This window comes from Clavelina lepadiformis, chromosome 6 (assembly GCF_947623445.1).
Source record: "Clavelina lepadiformis chromosome 6, kaClaLepa1.1, whole genome shotgun sequence".
In the NCBI taxonomy this organism is placed as follows: domain Eukaryota; kingdom Metazoa; phylum Chordata; class Ascidiacea; order Aplousobranchia; family Clavelinidae; genus Clavelina; species Clavelina lepadiformis.
Genome location: NC_135245.1, coordinates 16,056,511 through 16,081,446, shown reverse-complemented (window position 1 = coordinate 16,081,446; position 24,936 = coordinate 16,056,511). Strand labels below are relative to the sequence as shown.

The following is a 24,936-nucleotide window of genomic DNA, read 5'->3' as shown; positions in this document are numbered from 1 at the left end:
ACTCATGAAACTGATGAAGAAAAAGGCATTACTTTGTTTTCGCACTTTTTTTTATCTGATTTGACCTTCCTTTAATGTAGGAGTTTACTATAAACGTTGAGTTTGATTTGCACGCATGAACCTGACCATGCGACGGTATCACCTGTGCTTAACATTAAACGTATATCCAATACGTTTCTTCGCAAACAGTGTGTACTCGTCAGATGACTCACATGGCAGGAATAAGACTTCTTCATACGTACGTCACCTGTCAGATATCTTCAAAAAGCCGGTACAGGAAATAGCTTGTCAACCATAATTCAAAAACTTCAGTGCATTACATGTTCCATTCATTACTTTTGACTTAAGGTGACTTTTGAGTTACTAAGACTTACTTTTGACTCTTTTTAACCAATTGAAACGAAACTGTTTTCGTCATACCACACTTTAATGGTTGTAAATTTTTTTTTCACAGAAGTAATGCAATACAACAAATACGTTTTTCCAAGGAAACCGAGCAATTGTGCAGTTTTTACGCCACACAACATCAGAGCTCACTTATAATGTCAGGTCTTATTGATAGCTCGTTTTGCAAGTTGGGGAAATTTGCCGTGAACAAGTTCCGATGACGTCAGAGTTTGAAAACTACGAGTTGTCCAACTCGACGATTGATGACCTCGCTTTTCATTGGTTGTTTACATTGGAGAAAATAAAACATTGCCATGGCAATCGAAAACAGAAAGATATTTCTCAATGGCAACAATTGTTAAGAACTACGGTGAAGTGTCGTTGACGATTAAATGGAAGTGCCCGGTTCTGAATTTGTCCAAGCTAACCAACGCGTGGTTATTGTTTAAACTTGAAAGTTCAAATTGCCATTGTATAGTTTATCGGACATTATATTTACATAAGGTCTTTATTATTACGTCACACAAACCCTCGAGCATTCTAAAGGATCCTTGGGATTTGAATGACGGAAGTTTACATAAGTGAAAAGCCGGAGAATAAAACTGAAACATCGTCTGTAGTGGTAGGTCTGTTGCACTTCACAATCATTTGGGAGCTTTTTATTCAAAAATAGCAATTTCAAAAAGACCCGTTTTAAGAAGCACCGCAAAGACTTTCAGAGAAAACGTTATCATGCTTTTGTGACGTCACAGAGCGCGTGGGCGTCTACTCGATAATATCGAACAAAAACTGACACCCACGAACCTGCAATTATCTCTTCACCCGAGTGTAAGTGAAACTGCACATGCCCATGAAGCAATGCATTACGTCACTGATATTTATTTATATGGGGCAAAAGAACTTTTATGTTAGATCAGCGTTTCTTAACCGGTGGGAAATAATTATCGGTTAATTGTTAACCTATCTATCTTTTGTACACGAAAATCATACTCACATGCAAGACGTTTTGCTGTAAATAAACACATAGTTATACGTTGTAAATGAAGTTAATAAAATACATTATACGCAACACACTACTGTTTAATACGGTGCCCAATCGCCTCATACACCCAAAGGAAGTGTGATTAAATTACATTTGAATTGATGCTACGAAAATTCGAGCATTGATTCTTAAGAAGCTGTGTAGACTTTGCATTTGTGGTACGTACCAGAAATGTAATGATTTGATTACAACAAATTCATTAAATTGAAATGTTTGGTGAGTTACTTTCAATTATGTTTTTCGTGATTGTCCATCTGTGTATGATTGACTCACTGGTTGTATTATTGCCAATGACATGGAACTTATTTTCTCATTGCAATGCTTTGTACTTGAAAATATTTTTAAAAAGATGGCGTTTTTTTAAGTTCACTGATGTAACTTTGGACGGCGGACATGATAAAGCTGGTGTAATCGTTTGTTCTTGTGATATCATTTAATTCCCAAAATGGCAATGGCGTACGCCGTGTTAACATCAGTGAACGATGTTGTGTTTTGATAAAACTGCTACAGTCAAGCGACTACTAGATTAAAAAACAAAAAAACTGTTTGCTTTCAAACAATACGTTATCATATATTTGTTTAATCTTTCAGATAAAAAAGAGTCTTTGAAATAAATTTTTATCAATTTTATCATGGCTACCGTGTCACTATTTATATACTAGCGGGCGACAATTAATTTTGATTTAGGATCTACTTATCACTCTCAGATCCGGTTCTGCGTCATATTGAAAGTATTTTCCCTCTATTGGCCGATTACGAAAAAACTAATTTCCCTTTCGCCACGTTGATTAAGCGTCTAGTTAGCCGGTCTCTATTTGCGTTGACGGCTTTGAAACAAACTGTCTCTTTGTTGTGGTGGCAACACGCCACAAACATAAATCAAATTTGTCAGGCAACTTTGAGATTAGTTCCTGTAAATTAGTTTTTACTTTAGTAAGAAAAAAAACGATGAAAAGCTTGTCGCCGTTATGTCACGATTTGGCGGAAAATATCCACATCACTTAAAGCCTCCAAAGTATTTTGTTGTATTTGTTTACCGTTTGTCCTCTGTTCCTATTCAAAAGCTCGGTAATTATGGCACGCATGCGGGAACAACTAACGACAACTCTCCGCTAATAAGCTCGCCTTTTTCCCGATCGTTTTGAATAGGCCACCAATGTTGTCTGCTCTTATGACTAATGATTACGATACGCTTTACCTTTGAGCAGAATTGGACACAAGTAGCCGAAAGTGACTCTTTTGACACTTTGTTTTCACTGGTGCCAGCGTCTACCTGAATTTCAGACTTATGACGCGTTGAATAAACGCTAATTGCTTTTTCACCTTCAAATAGGATACTGGCAGAATTTGGTAACGGATGACGTCAACGTAACACACATTGGCCTTGTTCACAGGTAAATTTAGTTTCCAGAATAAAGAGCTTGTCAGCGCGTCAGTCTAAGTAAATATTTTTGTTGGTAGTGGCCTGGTCCGGTAGATTAGGTTTACAAGTGGCCAAATTATTCTTTCACTTACCTACCGCCTCGTTAGCAAGCTATCACATAATAATCGTAATGTGCTGGCCTAATTTCCTTTTCCTTATTGTTCTGATTTTTCAATTCTTTAGGTTTCGTTTATTATTTTTCGACATTGCAATCAGAAAATATGTTTTTCTTTTTTTGTTGTTAAACACAATTCTTTAAAATCAGCACCATCCATTGCTGGTTATCAACCCGTATGGAAAGATGGCGTTGTGCACCATCAGACATGTCCGATGGACAACATCTGGTGCTATCAGCTATTTTGGTGCACAAAATGGGTCAAAAAGCTTCTTTTCAAGCTAAGGATTTCCCAAACAGAGATATTTGGTGCACACATTTTATTGCCTACCGGTGCACACAAGTCTTTGAAAATTACGCTGTCCGGTGCACAAAAAAGTCACATTCCATACTGGCTTATCAAGGATAAATTAATTATTCTTAATTTGATTTTGAGACCTTGCAGGCGACATTGTTGAAAAAACTGATGGAAAAGTGCCCTGAGCTAACATTTATTTTATCAAAAACAGTAAAGTGGAAATACGAGTCAATTTAACCATTTTCAATCTGCCGCAAACATAACTTTTCTGCTATTTGACTGACAACTTGCTGTTTAACTTGAACAAAATTTATTGAAAATGGCGGATTTTCGGATTGTGGATCGCTAACTGAAGCTCGAAAGAAATTGCATACAAGATTTATAACGTAATTTTGACTTTTACTGGAAACTTCAAGATGGAAACAATATTTGCTGAGGTTGCAAATTTAGTAAACTGTAGGCAGATCGATGGATTTTTGCTAAATTCAACATCAATTGTAAAACTTTTTTAAAAAGAAGATAAAAGGTCAATAAAAGTAATTAGCTTACAAAAAGTATCAAAGCGAAAGAAGCACAAACAAAAGAAAACAACAGGAAAGTTTAAGAACAATAAATAAAATTGACAAATAAACGTAAAAAAATAGAAAACACAAATACCAGTGCACTTGGCATATAAATATATTCCGAACTTTCGTTTAGAAAACGAGTTTTAATTCTACTTTCTAATTTAGTTGCCTAACTATGAACGTCATCAATAGCAAATAGACGAACGCATAAATTTTTCAAATACTTGCCCGACAAAAAGCAGCTTATTTGACAAGTCATGAATATGTCGTCGTTCATACGTCACAATACAAGAACAAGAAAATTACACAGTCATGTGGTGACATCACGACGAAATATGTGAAGAAATTATAGTAAAAAGTGATGTCGGCTATTTGTGTAATTAATCGTTTCTATCTTATTTCGCAATTCGTTTTAAAATGAACATCAATAAATAATAATTTATCAAAATAATTGTTTGTAAAATGATCGCTCATTGGGTACATGGTGTGCAACTATAGCCAGCCATTTATCCTGAGCACGAGGTCGACTAAAAACAAAAACGAAAATTCCAAAATGGCCACCAGCGCGCCTATATGCTGAAAGATACTCAGTGATTTCCCCAAAAAAAACGAGACAACGACAATTATAATCATGTTCACGTAACCAAAATTTATGTCAACATGAAGTGTGATAACTATTTGAAATTACTAAGCTCAACACAGACCATCGCTATCATTTAATAAATAAGTTAACATGAAACAATGCATTCGACCCAGGTCCTCCTATAATTAATCAGAACTTGGTTATCAACGACTACAATAAAAATATTTTGCCAAAAACACCTTTTCGACAAAACTTTTAAATAAAGGCAGTAGAGGAAAGAAATTGGTCAATAAATTATTTTAATAAATTAAATTAATCCGTACTGAAAAATATTTCGAAAATTCGTCCTAAATTTTCTGCTTGAGATAACGGCATGACAGCGTCAAAAGCCTTCTTGCCATTTTGTATCGCGTCAAGCGCCAATCCTCGCTTTCCTTTCTTCAGCTTTTTTGCTGTCCAGAAAATGTACCTCTCCCCTGCTATTAGTTCGTATGGACATTGACATTTCTTGGCGGTCACTGAAAACTTTTTGCCTTTAGGTGGCACCAACGTCATCTTCTTGCCTTTGTTTTTAAATTGTTCTACATCTTCTAGCTTCCATCTTCGAACTTGCCTCGTACCACGACCTGTTTCGACAGGCTGACCAATAACAGAGGCGACAAAAACTGTAACAAAAAGATAATAATTCAAAAAGACCGCTCCTGATTGATTTCAAAATGTACCGAAAAATAATGATTACATGATAATTTTGCAATTTTTTTAATGTATTATTTTATTTTTCTTAGCCTTTGTAGTTATCATATAATCGAACTTACTGAATAGACCGTCTTGTTGAACTTTCTGATTGAGGTCTCTTATTTGTGGTACCGTAAAAGTGCAATCTGCAGAGAAAGATAATGTTATTATACAGAACTATTATTGCTATTTACGATACTTTTTATTAATGTTATTTTAATGTAATAAAGCTGTTTTACTCTTATAATAATCGTCTAACTTTAACCACTTACTTTCTGGCCAAAAAGGCTTCCCCATAGCAGCACATTCATCTTCGACTATCTCGCCATCCTTGCATGTATGTGTTCTACTATCGTAACCTGCCATTCTACAGCACCTGAAATAAGCGGGATACAATTGATCACTTCTAGTTACATTTTTCTTAAGCATGGCAAATATTGTTCTTTTGGTTATAACTTACCGTCCGTATTGCTCTGGAATATTAGTGATTCGATCATTCGGGCAACAAGTTTGTAAATTTGGGTCGTAAGCCAGCGTGCCCTTTTCACAACATTTCATTCCATTCTTCTTTCCATTTTTGATGTAGATTTCTTTGGCGCAGCATAAATCGACGCTAGTGTTGTACTTATGGTTTGCTAATTCGTCGAAGCAGATTTCTTCATCTCGTGCCAGCATCACCAGCCCTACCCCATCAATACAATCCTACATAAAAAAGCAGAAGTGAATTACGGTACATGCAAAAATGTGAAATATGCAAAAGTACAAGTTAAAGAACTCGAATTGAAGCAATATGGACCCACGTGGTTCATAGTCTAGATTAAACGGTAAACTATTTGTTGAAGTTACTGTTGGCAAGCTTACTGCTGAATAGCAAAATTCTTTTATGCGGAAATACTAATAGGAGCTAGTTATACTAACAATAAGGCTATTTACAGTAACTTATTTTGAAACTCAATCTTGTAGTTACAGTAATTTGTTCCGCTCACCTGTCTTTCTCCACTTTGATCACTTATGCCAGAGTAATACGACACCAATGTATGACGAGTTCGACAAACTTTGTCGTGGTGAATACCATACGATGGTTTAAGCACCAAACGTCCAGTAATCCAATGGCAAAGGTGGGTACGGGTATCAGCCAATGTATCGCCGCAACACATGTGCCATGTAGGGTCATATGGTGTTCCATTGCATTGTCTTATTTCAGTTTGATCTACAGAAATCAACACAGTATTGCCTAACGTACATGAGTATAACCAGATTAATCTTGATAAATGAACCAGTTTATATAGAAACAAATACAAAGTTATTGGCTGTAATATAATCAGCTTACGATGTCATATCTGCTTTATCAATACCTTTTTCCTGCACACCATGATCACCGCAGTACTGAACTGCACTGTTATAAGGAACGTTCAAGCAACAAGCGTTGAAATTGTTGTGCAAAGTGTAGTCACCGTCACCGTCACCAGATTTACAGCAGGCTTGCTTTGTCACGTTGTAAATGACACCTTGACAGCAGTTTAATTGAGGATCAGTTAAGTATCTTTCATTGCAGCAAGTTCCTCCAAATGCTAAATATGAAAACATTTGGGTTATACAAAAATCGTTAGCGTTCTACATGCATATCTTGCTATTTTCAATTAGAACTTACATTTTTGGTGAACTTTTCCATATGTGAAGTTTTTCAAACAACATTCTTGTATGTTTGTGTCGTAGCGTTTGGTGGAAGCACAAACACTATCAGTGGGGCTTATTTTTTCGACGATGGTTTCGTTTAAGCAAATATGGGAATGAACGTTGTAAGCTTCTCCACTGCCTGTGTGGTAAATGATTACGTAAGTCGTTAGAATAAAACCAAAATACATTGCACGATTTTCGTCAACCTGGCCCATAACATATCTGGAGAAAATAGCCCAAAAAATATCGCAGTTTACCTGGACAGCAAGTATAACCGGGCGAGATATGAACCACTGCATAATTATTCAATCCTGGGCCCCGACAACATTGCAGTTCTTCGTCTTCACATTTAAAATGAATTCCATCCCTTCGGCAAACTAAACCATCGCACTTTGTCAGGCTACTAATTGGCCCGGCTTGGCAAAATCCTTTAAAACAAAACAGATTGTTTGTTTCAAATTATTAGTTAGGCTTACACGATTAAGATTAGGCTACCATAATTGGAAAGATGCCACACTGTGTATAGTATCAAAAGCAGATTTTTATTGGTTGATAAGGAATTATCCTACTACTACTACCACACGTATTGCCGTCAATTTGTTTAAGCCGCGAAGGCAAACATTTAGACAAGCAACATAACAAAATAGCAGACACGTGCCCAAACCACGAGAGAAGAAAGCCGGCTATAGAAAGACCGCAAAATGTACGGTATAACCAAAAGACTAACCCTGGCCTATCTTAAAGCGACCAGTGCTTAGTCTCCCTTGAGACACGAGGTAGACGCGATTGTGGTGCAATACCGAAAAGTGACGTAAAGCGATACAAACAAAGATTGGAATAAGTAGCTTGTGCAAACGATCAAAAGGAAATTAACGGAATTTTGTGACGGATATAAGGGCAACGTCACAGGAAATTTGAGACAACTATATTTTTGCTGGGTTACTGTGCTTTTGCTAGAACAATGGAAAAATTTTTTAAACTAAGCAGTGGTCTTAACTTTGCCTACGTAGAAATTCAAAGTTTACGCAGTTTCCCGTTAATATATCTGATCTGATATTCTTGTCCATTTTCAATTTCATGGTTAGCTAAAACTAAACAAACCTTAATTGAGTTTTAAAGCAAATAAAATACATGAGCAAATGTAATATATTCGAATGATATAGCCTATGACAAGTAATGTTTTCGTCTGCTTACCTAGACTTAAAATAAAAATTGCTCCAACAAAAAGTATCCTGAAATTCATTGTCGAGTTACGCACAATTCTTCCAAAGATAGAATGGTTTTCTTCGCCAGCTGAGCAATATTCTTCTCAAACAGTATTTTGTTATAGTTTATCTTTAGCCTATTTTGAGCTACTGTTTTGTCTCGGTGTAATTCGTTTATGATCTAAAATTATAGAAGCGATCATTTATATAGCCGGTGCCGGATTTCTACAATACTTTTTTTACTATGCCAGCGGGTTTCCCCAACATTGCGTAATACGTCATTACTAGCACACTCTTCTCTTACGTTAGGTTGTCTTTACCTTGTTTCTTTTCTCTTGATCTTTTTTTTTCGCGCAACGTCAATCTAATTTCTTCTTCTGTTCTATTTTTGCCAAACTGACAAACGCAAAGCGAAATGACGTTATCTAAGGACACAAGCCCTTGTTATTTGCTTTTTTGCGTGTGCTTCACATAGTTTTGTTATTGGTCATAATTTACGAACTTTGGTAAACTTCACACTGTTTTGGACAACTGTTTTGTCGCTATCGTCCTAACTTGACATATTTGTCTTATATGATTCACCAACAACTGCCGGAACCTGCATTCTTTAAATATTGATACTTGACGAGTTTCTTTCGCTTACTTGCAGAGTATGGTTGCTTACTTACGCTGCGTCACATCTTACGCACGTGCGTGGCTCACGCCATTTGTAGTTAGTGAAGCGTGGTAACTGGTGAGGCGAAACGATGTTTCAGCTAAGTCTAAAGAAGCGGCGTTCAAGGTAATTGCTGTGTTTTATTTGTGCACGTTTTTGTTTACTTTTTGATGGTAGTAACGAACAATTTTTGCTAGAAATATCAGAAAAATGTTTTCTTGTACGCATATTTACATGAGAAAAATATTGCTTTTGTGGTATTCTTTAGTTTAATGTGGGGTTACTATATTTAGGCTAGCCTAGTCTGGCTGCTTGACCTGAATTGGAAAGTGTGGCACACATGCAACATACTCATCAACGTGCACGCTGAAGTATTACACGTTCACAACGATTTATAATAAACAAACCATGAAAATTTAGTTGTTTGAACGAATATTAATATTAAATAAACAGAGAATTAAGGCTTCAGTGTACGCCATCATGTAACTTCGTGTTTCTTGCACGCACGCTTTCTTGCCAAAACCTGCACATTTCCAAGTTGGGGTCTTAGTTAACCGTAGTCTATTCTCAAGCATCAGACGCTTTGACAGTAGGCTTACTGTACTGCAGTAATTTGTAACTGGTTAATGTTGTTAAAATATCTGGCTGTAATGGATTTGGCACATGGTGAAGTTATTCAAGGATTGAGAAGGCAAACTTTTGGCTTTTCTGTCTTTCAATGTAAAAACACAATTTTGTTGAATGTTACCCACCTTTGTTGGGGTACCCTAGGTCTTACAGGTTTAGTGGTTTTAATTTATAGTGTTCTTATTGCTGTTTGTGTAGCTTGTTGGTTTAGTTTGCTGGGTCTATAGATATGCACCGACTGCTAATATTGCTTATTAGTAAGTGCAGAATATATACTTTAAAAAGTTTGAAAAGTTTCTAGGCTAGTAATAATCATGTGCTTATATCTCATTCTGTGGTGTTCACAAAAATTTGCTGTTTTTGTGTAAACTCACACTGTTTAATAGAAATCTACGCGATATGCTCAAAAAAGTCAACACGTTCTAGGAAAAATTTCTTCAGCTAATCTTGATTATGTGCTATAAACTTGCAATTATGCTGTTTCAAAACTACATTTTACCTTTCATTGATACCAGGAATTCATATTGTAACATATTTATCATATTGATGCCGCTGTCCTCTTGTAACTGTCAAAATAGAACTTAAGCTTGTTCAACTACGTATATAGCTACTACACCTGACAAGTACATTTCTATTTTTTTATTGTCCTTTTTTCTGTGGGGATCCTCAAAGGACATTTCTTATTATGTGGGAATTCCTAAAAATCTGGTTGCTTTTGTAGCCAGTAAAATCACATGACTAGAAGATCAATTTAAAGCTTCTTTTTTGTCATCATGAAAAGATTACTGCATATTTTTGGTTTCAGGAGTCAATTTATAAGAGAGAAGCCACAAAGTGAAAAAAGATTGTTCCAGAAGGCTTGTCATCCTTGCTAGTTGTTCTCTTGCCAAATGGCAATTGTACCCCATGATAAAGGTAAGAGTGTTTTGTTTCGTCATAATTATTCCAGATCACCTTGCACTTTTTTGTTTTCATGACCCAAAGACATCTTGGCACGTTTCACTCAGAAAATATGTCAACTGATGGTAAAAAATTACTTCATCCATACTAATTAGGCGAAGACATTTGTTGAGCCAATCGTGATATAAAATAATATAGCGATGTAGACTACTTTGATAAAAGATGTGTGAAATCATAATAAAGAAACCTTATATAACCTCTATTAAGCCTTGTCTGTAAGAACATGTTTGGGTCAATTATTCATAGAATTTCATACAAGTGTAATTAAACAAATAGCTAGTAGAGACACTGTGACGGCCAGCTATAATGGAGTGGCGAATGAGTGAATAGAAGGACAACTAAACTGGCTGCATTTTTAACACTTTTCAATCTGTTTCCTTTCCGAGACACATGTCCCACAATGTAAACATACGAGTTCAATTGTCCGAAGTGTGAAAACGACACTCTCCATGACACCTAGGGTTATTGTTTGGGTTGCCATTACTCCGTAATGTCTGTCACTAGTCTGTGGACAATGGACACTGCCATTATAATTACACTGGGCACAATGTTTGAATTCTTTTGGAACCAGTCACTTATATTCTTGAATAAAACCTTACGCTCTTTTACAATATCATTTTTCGGAAATGGAAGCCCTTTTTGCTTGGTATGTGCAAATTAATACATGAAGTAAGCAACTGCATTATTGAAGAATTTAATCAATGTGCACACTTGCCATGCAATATAAAGTCAAGTAAATCTAAAGTTGTGTGTGAATAAAATTGTTATGTTTGTCATACAGTTCCGAATCAGCTGAGCATATCCTGGTTTGATTCTGCTTGGGTGCCCCACCTCAACAAAGACAATGTCCTTGATTATTTTGCTGAAAGAAGCAACCCCTTCTATGATCGAACATGCAATAACGAAACGATAAGGATGCAAAGACTCGGATTGGAACACTTGGAGTAAGATTATAGTATATTACACAGATCAAGTTGAATTAAAGTTAGATAGATCTAATTTTAGAATGATACCAATATGGTCTTGAGCACCTGAAATGCTTGCTTTTGTATGTATTTGCTTTGTCTTATCCTTTTTTCATTTACAGCCCATTTCTCATTACCATATATATATTTTTTAAACAAGCTTTCTCAAGATTTAGTAGTGGCGTGACTGCATTAATTTCCTTGCTTTCCCCACGGTAATTCACCGTACTTGAGCATTCCCCTTGCTATTGTTTTACGTTTGTTCTACGCATACGACATGTTTGTGTAACATAAATTTTTACCCGCCGTTTCATTATAAGCACTTTGAAGCCCGGTCTGATAAGTTTGTTATTTGCAAGGTCGTTTCTCACCATTTAACTTTTTTGACGAATTTAACTTCAACTGAAACTAATTTTTGTTATTTGTAAAATGTCGTTGGCCGTTTTTTCGTTGATATACCGCGGCGAGGTTGTTAGATTAAAGATAGAGCATTTTTGCAATAAAAGTGCGGAGACTTTTTGTCAGCATCGTCAACGTACGTTTTATCACAAGAATATGGCAATAGCATGGAATAAATAGCCCCAACAGCTTATTTTTAAGACTCAGTATTTACGAGTTACGACTATGTAAGACTCCTTTCCCTAAAAGGTTGCTTCCAAATCACAACAAAAAAGTTGTTTCCATCAGAAATCTTGCGCATTTAGACTGTTATATGGTTATGTTCCTCACAAAGATAGGGGTTGTTATAAGTGATTACAGCACCAACACCATGACCTTACTACCATGCTGTAATCTAGAATGTTGTTCTTTATCCAGAAACTTGACCGGATTAGAATATGTCCTTCTTCATCACCAAGAGCCAATTTTATACGTCATTCGAAAGCAAAGGCGACATTCACAGAAACAAGGTATCGTTTTTAAACATGATTATCGAAAACAAAGAATTTTCTTACGGTTGTGCACCGGCCCGATGGCCATGTAACAGTTTATCAATAATTTACGTCAAGGTTTTTTGAGAATTTAAAGGAAATTCCCTTCTCTTCGGTGTTATACATTTTCCAATCCAATGTGTGCTTAAAAAGTTTTTCAAATATTGAAAACTTGTTTCGTTAATTGCGCTTAAACGAGACGTAATGAAACAAAATTAGTGTAAGTTTGGATATTTTAAATCCTGTTGGGTTCCTACCAAAATCCCAACGCCGCAATAAAACAAACTACGTGTTACAAGAATGTGATAGTTGCATAATTACGATAAGTTTTACTATTGCCCAACTGTGGAAATTATCTTTTGAAATATAACTGTTATTGACTAAGTTTATTAATTGCCCTGCCGTATTTTTCGTAGTGACATTATTTTCAAGTAGCTATGATTATAGCTTACGATCTTGTGATTTTTTTCCAATGTAAATAAGTGGCAGCAGGCCATATTTAATAATAGACATAAAATGATACAAAGTAAAGTAATCACAATAGAGACGATCGATTATTTAAATAGATTTTACAAATACATCTACCCATATTTTGCATACAAGATAAAAAGGTTGAATATTTTTCCACTTCCGTTTTCCATTTAGCGTGGTTAACCCCCACTTGTACGAAATCGGGGGACGTCCCCACCCCAAGCTAACTGCTTGGTAGTAAAGGTTTTTTTTGGTCCATATTAGGACAAATTTTCTCTAACCTTAAGCTAGACTAATCGTGTAATATCAGGTTACGTTTTATCCAAGAGCTCATGTCCTCCAAAAATGTCACGTATTTCTTTTACGACACAGCGAGTTGGCTCTCGCTACTTGTTTCAGACCAAATAGCAAAAGAACAGTCTTTTGTTTGCTTTATTGTGAACGACCAGTGACAGCCATTTATCAAATTAACGGAAGTTAATTCACTGCTGCTGCTTTTCTGTTATGCGATATGCCTTTTTGAACAAATATTTGTAAACTGAGCATTTGTGAAAACAAATTTGCTCTTACTACGAACACTTACGTCGCAAAGGAGAAAGTTCAATTTGTAAATGGAGAAAAGTTTGATTTTATTAAGAATTTTCTTGTTTAAAACCTCGATCTCATTCAGATCTGCTTTCCACAAAACCGACGCAAGCTTCGAACGAAATGTTTTGAGTCTGTCGACGTTTTTGCTTACTTTTTACAGAACAAGTCCCACGTAGGTGCAAGTAAAATAACTAATGCAGATTTCACAGAGCAAATTAAACGTTAGTGATTCATATCAGTAATAACCAAGTGTTGTCAAATAGTTTCTTCATATGTGATGTTTGCATTCGATTTGCAATTAGCACCAACAAACCATCACCATTTTTCTCCTCCTTGCCGTAAAACGTTTTTAACACACCCATTTTGAACAAGAGTCAAAAACGTGGAATAACTGCCCATATCGTCAACCAATGGACGTAGACGTTTTATAATTTTGCGCAATCGCTTCCGAAATGTCAAAGGTTTCGAAATTACCACTTCTGTTGATGACGAAATTACGACCAGTTACAAACATAAAGGTGGTGAAATAAGTGTCTTTTATGTCATTTTTCTATGCCTACCGTCTTACCCTTGACAGCATGTTCCGAAAATTTTCATTGAAGATGTCACTTTGATCCTAACCACCCTTGAAGTCGTTCAAGGGACCCTATTGAGTGCAAGTCCCTTGCCATCAAAGCATATAAAGCCACTCGCACACTTTATCAAAGCGGCCGCCAGTGTTTTCAATGTTATTGTAAAAGCTGTTTTATGACGGTACAGATTCAAGTAGTTTTCGATTCACTTTTATACAATCTTTGGTCGGCAAACCAAGGCTTTGCGTGGGCAGAACAAGTACGACACGAGGTGCTGTTAGTTTTTTTCTATTCATCTTGTACCGCATAGTCACCTTTCTTGTGTAATAAAGCGTAAAATTTCACCAAAGCTTGGCGCTTTTTCGCATTTTTACTTCGTCTGTCCGTTTAATTAAATCATCGTGAAACCGGCAACGGCCTGTGGTCGGATATCAACAATTACTCTTTTAAGAACATTCTATTGACTTAAGTCAGTTTAAAGGACCGCCACTGTTATAAATGACTCTACTCAATTCAGTGACTAAGCAAACCCGACAAGCTGCGTTTTTTAACGATGAAATATTAAGAAAAAACAATCCGATATCCAGCTTCCATATATCTTCAACTACCCGAACATCAAATACTTAAAAACAACAAAATGTGTGGAGTGTATGTCAGAAGCCGGTGTTATTACGTGTCAAGCGAAACGGTTATTACCTCATCGCTTGGTTAACGAAAGTACATCTGTTAACGTATTTTCGGATGTATGACGTCATATAATTGTTTTGCCTCACATCTCCAAATACTGTTGGTGAATTCTTTGGACTTACAATTTCAGTTTATTTACTTCATTAGAAATGTTCTTGGAATCTAAATATAAATCTGCATGCTTAAAATATACTTATAAACTCAAATGTATCGTTTGCCCGCTATAGGACAGGAGATAAAAAGTATACAGCATGCTGTACCAGAAATTCCTTTATTTATTGAATGTTGTAAAATATACAACGGTTTCTGTTGTCGTTCCAAGCAAGCGACAGTAACTGTCATAATCACATAAATCAGTGCGGGAAGCGCCGCCGGAAAAGGCGACGTTTATTTACCGCAGGTTAAACGCTAGTTTATCCGGGCGTTATCATGGTTTTCGCGTGGGTGAATCCTGGTAATACGGAAGAAACTGTCGTCCGATATCGGCCGAAGGTTAGATAAAATATTTCTCAAATTTATGCAGGCGATACGATTGCGCCAGAACAACGACATTTACGCGTGGATATTGCCTCGACCAATTGCAACTTTGATTACTTTCCGGTATTCGCCGCATGCTGAACAGTGATCAATGTCATAATTCTATTCCCGTTTAGAGCGATCGTAATCTATGATGGACTAAAAGTTGTGTTTTATTTGCTCAGCACCTGCCATGGTTTCATTTGAAAGAGTGCTATATACTGCTGACGGCCATCTGTTTGCGTAGGGCCAAAGCAACTAAATTTAGTCGTGTTTTATGAGCATGCTGCGCAACTTGTTAGGTTTTATTAACCTATTAGGATACACGGCTCCCAACGTGTGCCTAATATGTTAGGTTTGTTTTTAATAGCCCGAATCTATCAAAGAAAAACTTTTAGTTTCCTATATCCAGTGGCGGTAACCCATTTATAGAAGCCGTACAAGTAACAATAAACATGGCCTTAGTTGGCCGCAACCAACTTGCACCTCTTCCATATACTTGGTGACGTATGGGTAGATCGACAAGTTGTCCACGCTACCTTTAGAGAACTCCCATTTGGAATTGAATAGAACCGTGCATTCAATAACTTAATCGTTAATTGTATCACGTCGCGAAGTTATGACGTATGTAACATCGTAGTGACGTCAACGCATCGCACGATTCGGACATATAACAAAGAATCCGGGTTTTGATGTTCAGGTTTGAAGCGATTGCGACAGTACCATACCCACCAGTTCTTAACTATCGCTCCCCTTAGATGTGCTTAATCGAAACAGCCGAAATGAGCTCATATATGGGTCGTTTCCATATATCGCGCCATCTGCTACAGATAGTTTATTGTGTAGAGCATCTGACAACCGAACTTCGAACTTGCTTTGGCAACTACGTTGTTTTGAACGTAAAAGTTACTGCTAATGTTTTACGGTGGACGCGTTTCAGGTGCTTCCCAGAATGCGCACATGACAAAGAATTGACAATCTGACCCGCTTCCACTGATCCACACACACAGCGAAGCTACTTGACAACGCTCCGTTGTTTTGGAGATCTGTGGGGGACGATTGATTCGTGCTTCGGGGAATCACCGATGTCACAACTAAACCGACTTTTCAATGAGAAATAATTTATTTCACAAGATGCTGTGAAATCTCTGACAACTTGCTTCTATCAGAAGGGCAAATTACGAGCCCATTACACAACCCTTGATTTTTTGTCTATTAAAACGCTGATGTTTTGAAATGAAGAGGTAGCCGTCAAAAATAGCTTAAATCAGGGTTTTGCTTATAATGATTACTTATTTTTCTATTTGTATTTTAAAAATATAGCATGCTTTCCGGAACCTTTTTTGTATGTTTAAGATGGTGACTTTTGCAATAAGTTGAAATGTGACAAAATTGGTGAAAGCGACTTTCCTCCCCAGCCCGTTTCCATCAACGATATTCAAGTTTAAAATGTTGTTTTTTCTTGTTACCACCTCTACCACTGATATTTACGGTTTATTATTGTTTGGTGACCATGGATAAATGGTTTTCACTTTTGAAATCTAAATCCGGTTATTTGCTCTCATCTGCAGTAGACGTCAGAACTAACTCGATTTAGCCGGGATTATCGGATCTTGAATGCTTAGTTCCTCATCGTAAGCATCATTATTGTCATCCCAGTCACACTATTGAGAGTTAAAGTATCCTCCAAATAGTGTCACATGGTCGCTTTTTCCCGGTCAAGTGTAGAAAGTGGTCGGAAAGGAGCTTAGATCTTTTGGAAGAAATTATAATTACCCGCTTAAAAATTTTAACACGTGTCTGGTGTGTCGTTAACATTTTGTTATAGGCAGAGTTTTATTCGAATACCATGCATGGTGCCACCGCAGTTTTAGATAAAAAATCCACATATAGACAAGCACAAACGCGCAAGGAAAAAACTTGACATTTAACGACAAACTACTCGCATAATTTCCAAGATTTTTGAACTACGGTCAGCAAACACCACGGCTCACGCATCTTTTTTTGTGACAATGCTCCATTTACACGGTGTCAATAATAATGTTTGTATAGACTGGCCGTTTAAGTTCAAGACTTTTTGTGAAAGCTCTAAAATTAAATGTGTAAAATTTTCGAAGTGCTTACAGATGTTATTAACGGCTACTAACTATTTTCCCGGGAACATCTTTTTTATAGCGCTGTTTATCGGCGTCATGAAAAATTCTTGCTAGCCGCCAATCCGCCCATCTCCTAGTGTTTTGTTGCATTAGCAACGACATTATAGCAACCATCAGGACAATTCACTTGAGGAGTTGATTGCCAAAGTTCGAAGGTGTGCTATTGTTTACGAGCACTTATAGACTGGCAACCGAGGAACTCTTACCCAGAAAAGCAGTTAAAGTACCAATACTATGTACGTAAATGCGAATTCCAAACATTTTTGCTTTGAAAATTGTCGCCCCTGATGGTGACTAGAATTTGTTCTTTGTCTGTGATTTTGGCGCAATTTCTGGGAAACCTAGAAAGGGGGAAAGGGAAAACTTTTCCCTTGGCAGGCAGCGTAATAGGGTTTTTGGGGTGTATCTTTTCTCGTCTGCTAATCATACGGTAGCTTGTAATGTACCTGCTAAGTTGGGGCCGTACTTTATGCAAACAGTGTCCTTTTAGTTGCTAGGTAAGACAAGTAACATTTTCTCACCCAGACACGTCTTGCCAACTGACGTGTCAGTGTTTGTTCAATTAACACACGATGCTATACGAGAAATCTTATTGCAATCATTGCAACTATCTCGGCATTAACTTTTTTAGCATCTCAACCTTTCAGAGATTATAATTAACACCTGCTGTTTAATTACGACAGTAGCCTATAAATAGCTAACTCGCAAACGATTCCGTCATTGGCTAATGGACATTTTTGATAATCTGTTTTTATTTTACCATGGTAACATATGCACCGTGAAGTGGAAAGTTTTGTTCCTATAACCTTCACGCTACAACTTCTGTTCAAATTACCACTACATTTTGGAATTTTGTTTATCTTGCCATACCGAAATGAGGTATTCTTTGTTTCATCTCATAGTACAAACGTTATTGTATTTCTCCGAAAATAGCACGATTAATGACATCATTTACGAAGGAATTTGATTCCTTGTGAACAAAGGGAAGTAATGTAAAACGACCATGGGGATTTCGTCTTGTATTTGCGTGAAAACGTCATTTGTTTGCGTATGAACGTCACGCAAGCGGTAAAGCTTTTCACAGACACCGGCGTCTTTTTAACTCACATCATGGCGTGCTGAGTATTTTGAGGCAATCTTCAGTGTTTTGATGCGGTTGCTTGGCAACAAATTAAGGAACAAAATCTGTAGACGTTTTATACAAAATCTAAGCCGTTAATGATTTGTTATACCGTGCTTACCGCGAATATCGCGAGTGATTTTATAAACCATAAGTAGGAGAAAATAAGACTAGACAGAACGCCTAACCACAATACTTGTTGAATAATTTTTGAAACAATAACCTTTGAACTTCGCCATGTGCGGGAAGTTTTGAAGATCTTTTTTTCACCAATCATAAAAATGCCCAGTTGTCAGCGGGGCCACTGGTGGTCCAGGCCATTGTCACAGCCAGACGCCGGTTGTGTGTCATGAAGTAGCGGGCACTTAGCTGCCTTTGAACGGAAAATGAATCAACTGACAATGTTGTCGTTTAGGTCTCCCCTTCAAAGTCATTCTTCTCGGCTAACACGATACCGAGGTCGATCGATATATCAGCACTGACTGGTTATCGTGAAAAAAATTCCGATGTTTAACATCAACCACCACCTGTCCGTGTGTTTGCTAATTATTTCTATCGCCTAATTGATCACATGTTCGGTATCTTTTTCGACGAGGTTTTGACGGACAATTTACCACCTTAAAGCGCTCGTTAATATTTTGGTTTGAATAGGCGGAAAGTTCACGTGAGAAAAGACGTGAAAATATTATAAATATCCAACACTATTCTACTTATTTTTAATTATATCCGAGATGAAACGAGCCGACTAACGTTCTTGTGCGTTTTTCATAATTTGCTGTGAAAACAAACCGAGTACATGCGACTTCGAATTAAATTTGCCTGATAGTTTTGCGCTGCGAGGGAAACACCTTTTCAACCTCCATCTCCATATATAGCCATTGACCCGAAGGCATTTTATGTATCATATTGCCGTAGAAATCCTTGTATTTGAATGTTTGAAAAACATTTTGCATTCGTATTGTTTTTAAGGATATAGTTAACCCGTCTATTCTGCTTATTTTGCAGTGACTACACTCGCTGATTATTACATCATAGCCGGAACCGTTTACCAAGCCCCAGACGTAGGGTCAATTGTCAATTCTCGTCTGGTAAGCATTACAAAAATATCACCTTGCTCCTGAAATTTTAGCTTAAAAATTTCTGCACAAATAAAAAACGTTGTTCATGTCCATATATTAGGCAAAATATTCACGTGTTTTTCGAACCGCACGTGTGAGTGTTGAAGTCATTCATTAAGCCAGAGAACGAAAAATTAATCTACAATTTATTATGTTACAGATGACAACGCTACACCATTTAGAATCAGCATTTAGTGAAGGTAATCTTATCACACGCGAATTTATTACCCTCCCGATGCCTGAGTTAAAATTTTAAAACAATCGCCGTTATTTTTATCCACCGGTCAGCTTTGTCGTTTTCCCGATACCATCCGGCCAAAGGCTACTCGTGGGAATTCAAAGAAGAACAGAATAAAAGCAAAAAACAAAAGAAGAAGGAAAAAGAAGAACCCGGGTCTGTGTTTCAATGCAAACGAGTCGACACTTTACTCGGTGTTTTAACTACAAAGTTTCCACCAAAATTCGTGCAGGTAATTACCTATTATTGCATTGGCAAAGACTGCAGGCGCCGATCACGCGCCTTAACCATACTAATAAGATGGTCCTGTAGCCACCGGGAGTATCAAACTGTCGATCGTGTGATTTGCCTTGTTAATAGCTTATTCTTTAATGTCAGGTTCACCCTGGGGAGCAACCAGTTCCCATAACCGAGGCGGCGCCACCCAAACTGGAAGTCAAATCGGAGAAAGTTGTTGTGACGACATCAACTGTGAGAACGGCCCCTGCCACTAGACCCAACCCGCAGAATATCCAAGTAAAGCAGGAGCCAAAAACGCAGCCAGAAAAACGATTGAAATTAATGTAGTGTTCAGCTCAACACAAAATCAGGATTTGATCATCCTGTGGGTGTACTGCGCACATTTGTTGCAAGTTACAAGTGCAGATAAACCCCAGACTAAATCGCAAACTGCTGTAGTTACCAGCTCATTTTGTTTGTATTTTTCGGTGAAAATGCAACACGATCAAGATGATTTGACTCACTGTTTAAACAAAAACTTTATTACAACAAAAAGATCATTTCATTTAAGTGCAGTCTCATCACTGTAGCACGTATGTTAATTTGCAATAAAACGTACACTTCTTATCGCTTCAAAAAGCACTTTTCCGGTATCACTTTGAGTCTGACCAATGTGAAGTCAAAGATAGACTAGCTTTATGTACATCTGCGACCACACAAGTACAGTTTTTATTGGAGATATTGAAGGCTTTCCAGGGATGCTTCCAACCCAAATGTGAAAACTGCTCAGCTAATGAAGGTAGGGTCAAGCATTTTTCTCCCAATATCTATAACAGTTTTGCAAGATTTGCTGCAGTATGCCACATCGCTCAATACATAGTTCCATACAGGCAACCCACCATTCTTAAGGCTGGGAAGATAATATTGTGACCATAGCTGTCAGTCTAAAACAGCATAAATATAAAAGATAAAACAAACGTAAACTTAAATTTAGCAAACATGTACTAGTAGTTATTTTATGGTTGTCGATATTAATACCATGTGTAAAATTCTGTGTCAGTGTAATGTATAAAACAATTCCCAAAAAGTTTCATAATTTTGAATCATTCAGTGCTCACTGTTCAGCCATTTGCATCAAACTTTAATCTCAGTTTTCAAATGTGAAAAAATCACCTGCACTTTTAGTTGTATCACCACCTAACATGGCATTTTCTTTTCATGGTTATCAAATTCCAATGATAATTTGTGAACTCGAGTTTCATTGTCAAAGATGACACGTCCTTCATTTGGAATGAGATAGTGGCCTTTCGTATTCCACTTTCCAACATCAAATTCAGGAAAAAAGAAGGCAACTTCCTCGTGAACAGATTCTTCCGAATCAGCTCCATGAACAGCGTTTCGTGTGTCAGTCAAACCAAATTGACCACGAATGGTGTTCGGATTAGTGTGTTGGGTCTAAAAAACATTTAATGGTCAGTTAAATTGTAAAAGTATTTCAGAATTATAAATCATATGCGAGCAGCTAAAGACTGTTTCATTCAACCTAAATTTTAGCAAACAGACTTAATGCCAATAAACACTTCATCCATCGTAAGAGGCCCTGTTGTAAAATCAAAATGAGAAAGCTATTACACAACATTAATTAACAAAATATTTCTTTTTATCAGAATGATTTCACAGAAGTATTACAAGATAGTGAGTAGCTATGGGTGCCATTATATGAAGACATTTATAATGCAAATATTTTTGGGAAACACAACCCACACTGCTATATAGAAAAATTGAAAGTTTCAATGATGGGTAGCAATATAATGTTGCTGCAATGAAATAAACTTGATACAGTCTTACATTACATAAGGAGATTTTAAAATTGTTGCAACATTGCTATGATGTTACCACAACTATATAGGCTCCTGTGAACTAAAATGGAAGATCTATTGCCTAAAGATTGAGTATGTATTTTGATAAGAGATTCAAAAGCAAACACAATACAATAAATATAATTAATAAGACTATGTTGTTTAGCTTGGATACAAATGACATCACAAAGCATAGTAATTTTTTACAAAATCTTAAAAGAAACATAGATTATAAATATGTGTGTGTATGAAAAAGTTTATGAGCCACAGTTTCCATGAAATGGGCTGAATAGTTGTGCCATGAAATCACCTTAGTCAGTTTGGAAGGCAGAATATACCAAAAATAGCCGTTTCTCTTATCTTCTACAGTTCCAGCCAAAGTCTGACCCCAATATTGTTAGACTGTTAAACTTTACCTTATGACCTCGACTGGAAAGTATTGCAGTTTTCAACAAGAAATCGTACATGTCAAGAGGAAATTTTTGGCGTGATGGCAAGCGCTGAAGTTTCAATTTTTTGTTCATTTCTTATAAATTGGTGCTCAAACAACCTAACTTGCTTAGTTTGTTTATTACAAATCGACGTGAAAATGAAAAAGTTGGGCGTGCAGAATGATGATTCTCGTGCGTGCATGTACCACAAGTTCCGCTATCAAACTATTCAAGATAAAACAGATCATTCCTCATACCGTACCTTATACACTTTGGTGGGGCCAATAAGCAGTCGCCAATCTTGAATTGCGTTTCCTTTTGCCAAAATTAAAGCTTCAATGGGGCCACTGGACATAAATTCAACCAAACGACGGTAAAAGAAACGTTGTGCATGTTGAAAATAGAACTGTTCAGCCCTTGCTTTAGGCCAGCGTAAACGTTTTCGCTTAATTATTAAAAACTTATTTCTCAAAATACTTTTGTCAATTGCATAAACAATGTGAGGATTAACTGCAACGTCAGGTTTCAAAATTGCCAAAGTAATTTGCATTCGACCCATTCCAGATGAAATTATGAACCTAATCTACTTTCATGATGAAGCCCAGCCTCAGGAAACTTAATTTCTTAAATTCTAAGTCACAGTTTTTAGTGAAAATAAATCATAAAATTAAAAGTTTGAAATTAAAAAATTTGTTTTTTAAACTATCACAAAAGTTAAAACACTTTGGTATTTGATTCTATTACTAAAAAAACAATACCTTTTAGCTTAAACCTATTTTTTAGATATTTTAATAAAATAAAGTTGTTTTCTTGATTATTTTTTTAGTGCCTTGTTGGTTATAGGATATATTTTTACGTTTTTTAAATAGCTGTTTGCAAAAAATACGAACACAAAAACCACCAAATAAAAGTCAAATATAGGTCTTTGAACGATATGTCTTTTGAACTTTCTCACAGTAAAAAAAACGTGATGGTGGAACACCTAGTTTTTTTCGAACTAGGAGCTGGATTTTCAAACTCAGCTGCAGTGCCAAAATTGTGATATAGCCTTCTATTGCTTATAAAGCGTGTCAGGCTGTCTTATTACATCGTATAATTTTGTCATTAACTGTAAGGAGCGATACATATAGTCCTTACCATCACGGCAGAATAAAACAAAAACATGTTCATAAAGGAATGATGAAATGGATACAGCGGCCGAATCCAAGGGCTTAAAACGTACAAAATGTTAAATAAGAAGTGGATGTAATAACCAATGTTAGCACAGCTACCAAACGAATATTTAAAGACTATTGTCTGTTTCTCATGTGTAGACTTCAGAGTAGTTATAGACTAAATGAACCATATGTAGGGTATATGCATACATATATTCATCGTTCAGCATTAATATTTGTTGCTTCGAATACTGATAGAAAGTATGCACTAACAACAAGCGAAAAATTTCGTTTTCTTTGACCTATTTTTGGGCAGGTTAACTATAGCAGAGGAAAACTGATGAAGTGGCAGTGGGGTACAACGCGAAACCTTTGTGTTATCTTGACACCTGCTCTGGATTGCCCCAAGGCAACAGCCTACATAATTTCTCCGGTACAAATTATCGATTAGAAGTGCAACCTACGCAAACACACTTGCGGTTTTTCGATAACATAATAGGTCATATTTTATCTGCGCAATTGTCGATTATTGCCACATTTTAAGCCTACACAATCGAAAATGCCAGGATTTTCACCTAGGGGTATATGAGAATAATTTTGTCCAGATGTAAACCTTGTGTTTACATTGGACCTCACATGTTATAACGTCCATTAAATGAACTTCTAATTTCGCCAATGTATTAGTAATTTGTCGGCAATCTGATAAACGTGGAAAGTCATTAAACTATACCAGAAAGTATAGGAGGACCATGTTATCATGATCTATATTTTTACCTGACTCATTTTTGTTGAAGTAAGCTTAATGTGTGTTTGGCATTGCGTGACCTTTAAAGCTATAACTATACACACGCGAGCAATTTCTGTAATAATCGCCTTTGTCACCTATTCGCGTGTCACCATCATTATTAAGCCCACACATTTCGATTTCCGTATTTGGTTACTTTTTGAGGACGTACCCCCCGGTTTCCGTTTGCTACAGTACCCGACGGAACCTAGGCATTATCCAAACAAAATTCTGCAAAGTAAAAAACCCATGTCGTGCAGCTTCTAGACGTCTGGGATTTGTTTACGACTTTCAGCTTTCCAAATTTGACCATAAATTTGTCTAGCCGGGGCAGGTAGTTTTAATAATTGTACAAGAGTAAAATTAACTGTCCTGATCTGGTTTGATTGTTAGAGGTTTCGCAGAATTGTAAAATCTATCGTCATGTAAAAGAATTCTGGTGACGTGTGCGACTCATTGCTTATGAGAATATAAAACACGTGATCGAAACTTGTCATATTCTATCTCTCTTTTAAATAGATGAAGTGATAATGCTACCAAAAACATTTTCTTTTCTGAGTAAAACGTATTATAATTTAGTTAACCAAAAAACAATTAAACTGATCAAAGTCATGTGTAGGTGGATTGCCACGTGATCAAGTACAGCCTACACTGCAGGACTATATGATCAACTCTATATTGAATAACATTTTCATTAATCATAACTTGCTTAAGATGTTTCCATGTTTGAGCATTAAAAACTTACACTAACTTTAAAGATGTATTCTAAAAGCTTATTCTCCCGGAAACTGTAAGATTTTTCTCACGCCCACATTTTTATCGATTCAGCAAGATGTGGTGTTTAGCTGTCATCGTC

General features: G+C 36.6%; 3 protein-coding genes across 5 annotated transcripts; 1 reads left to right on the top strand and 2 right to left on the bottom strand.

The window, feature by feature from the left end:
• Window positions 1–3,643: 3,643 nt before the first annotated feature.
• On the bottom strand, window positions 3,644–8,195 carry LOC143462224 (uncharacterized). The gene is made up of 9 exons (XM_076960291.1): window positions 8,021–8,195; window positions 7,084–7,254; window positions 6,801–6,965; window positions 6,505–6,720; window positions 6,136–6,359; window positions 5,610–5,851; window positions 5,422–5,525; window positions 5,230–5,295; window positions 3,644–5,079 (listed from the first exon to the last, which is right to left on the bottom strand). The coding sequence occupies exons 1-9, from the start codon at window positions 8,067–8,069 to the stop codon at window positions 4,727–4,729; spliced, it is 1,590 nt and encodes a 529-aa protein (XP_076816406.1). The 5' UTR covers window positions 8,070–8,195; the 3' UTR covers window positions 3,644–4,726.
• A 571-nt stretch (window positions 8,196–8,766) lies between these two features.
• LOC143462671 (mediator of RNA polymerase II transcription subunit 6-like) lies at window positions 8,767–20,494 on the top strand. Of its 3 annotated transcripts, none has more exons than XM_076960912.1 (8): window positions 8,767–8,812; window positions 10,119–10,228; window positions 11,055–11,217; window positions 12,055–12,146; window positions 19,283–19,365; window positions 19,556–19,595; window positions 19,684–19,865; window positions 20,012–20,494. In XM_076960912.1, exons 2-8 carry the CDS (start codon window positions 10,204–10,206, stop codon window positions 20,198–20,200), a joined length of 774 nt encoding a protein of 257 aa, XP_076817027.1. In that variant the 5' UTR covers window positions 8,767–8,812; window positions 10,119–10,203; the 3' UTR covers window positions 20,201–20,494. The 3 variants fall into 3 exon arrangements, with proteins under 3 accessions (XP_076817027.1, XP_076817028.1, XP_076817026.1); XM_076960913.1 differs by lacking the exon at window positions 8,767–8,812 and adding an exon at window positions 8,837–9,406; XM_076960911.1 differs by lacking the exon at window positions 8,767–8,812 and adding an exon at window positions 9,427–9,570.
• On the bottom strand, window positions 20,312–22,763 carry LOC143462672 (nucleoside diphosphate kinase 6-like). Its single transcript, XM_076960914.1, has 3 exons — window positions 22,405–22,763; window positions 21,026–21,307; window positions 20,312–20,796 (listed from the first exon to the last, which is right to left on the bottom strand). The coding sequence occupies exons 1-2, from the start codon at window positions 22,699–22,701 to the stop codon at window positions 21,050–21,052; spliced, it is 555 nt and encodes a 184-aa protein (XP_076817029.1). The 5' UTR covers window positions 22,702–22,763; the 3' UTR covers window positions 20,312–20,796; window positions 21,026–21,049.
• Between the last annotated feature and the right edge of the window lie 2,173 nt (window positions 22,764–24,936).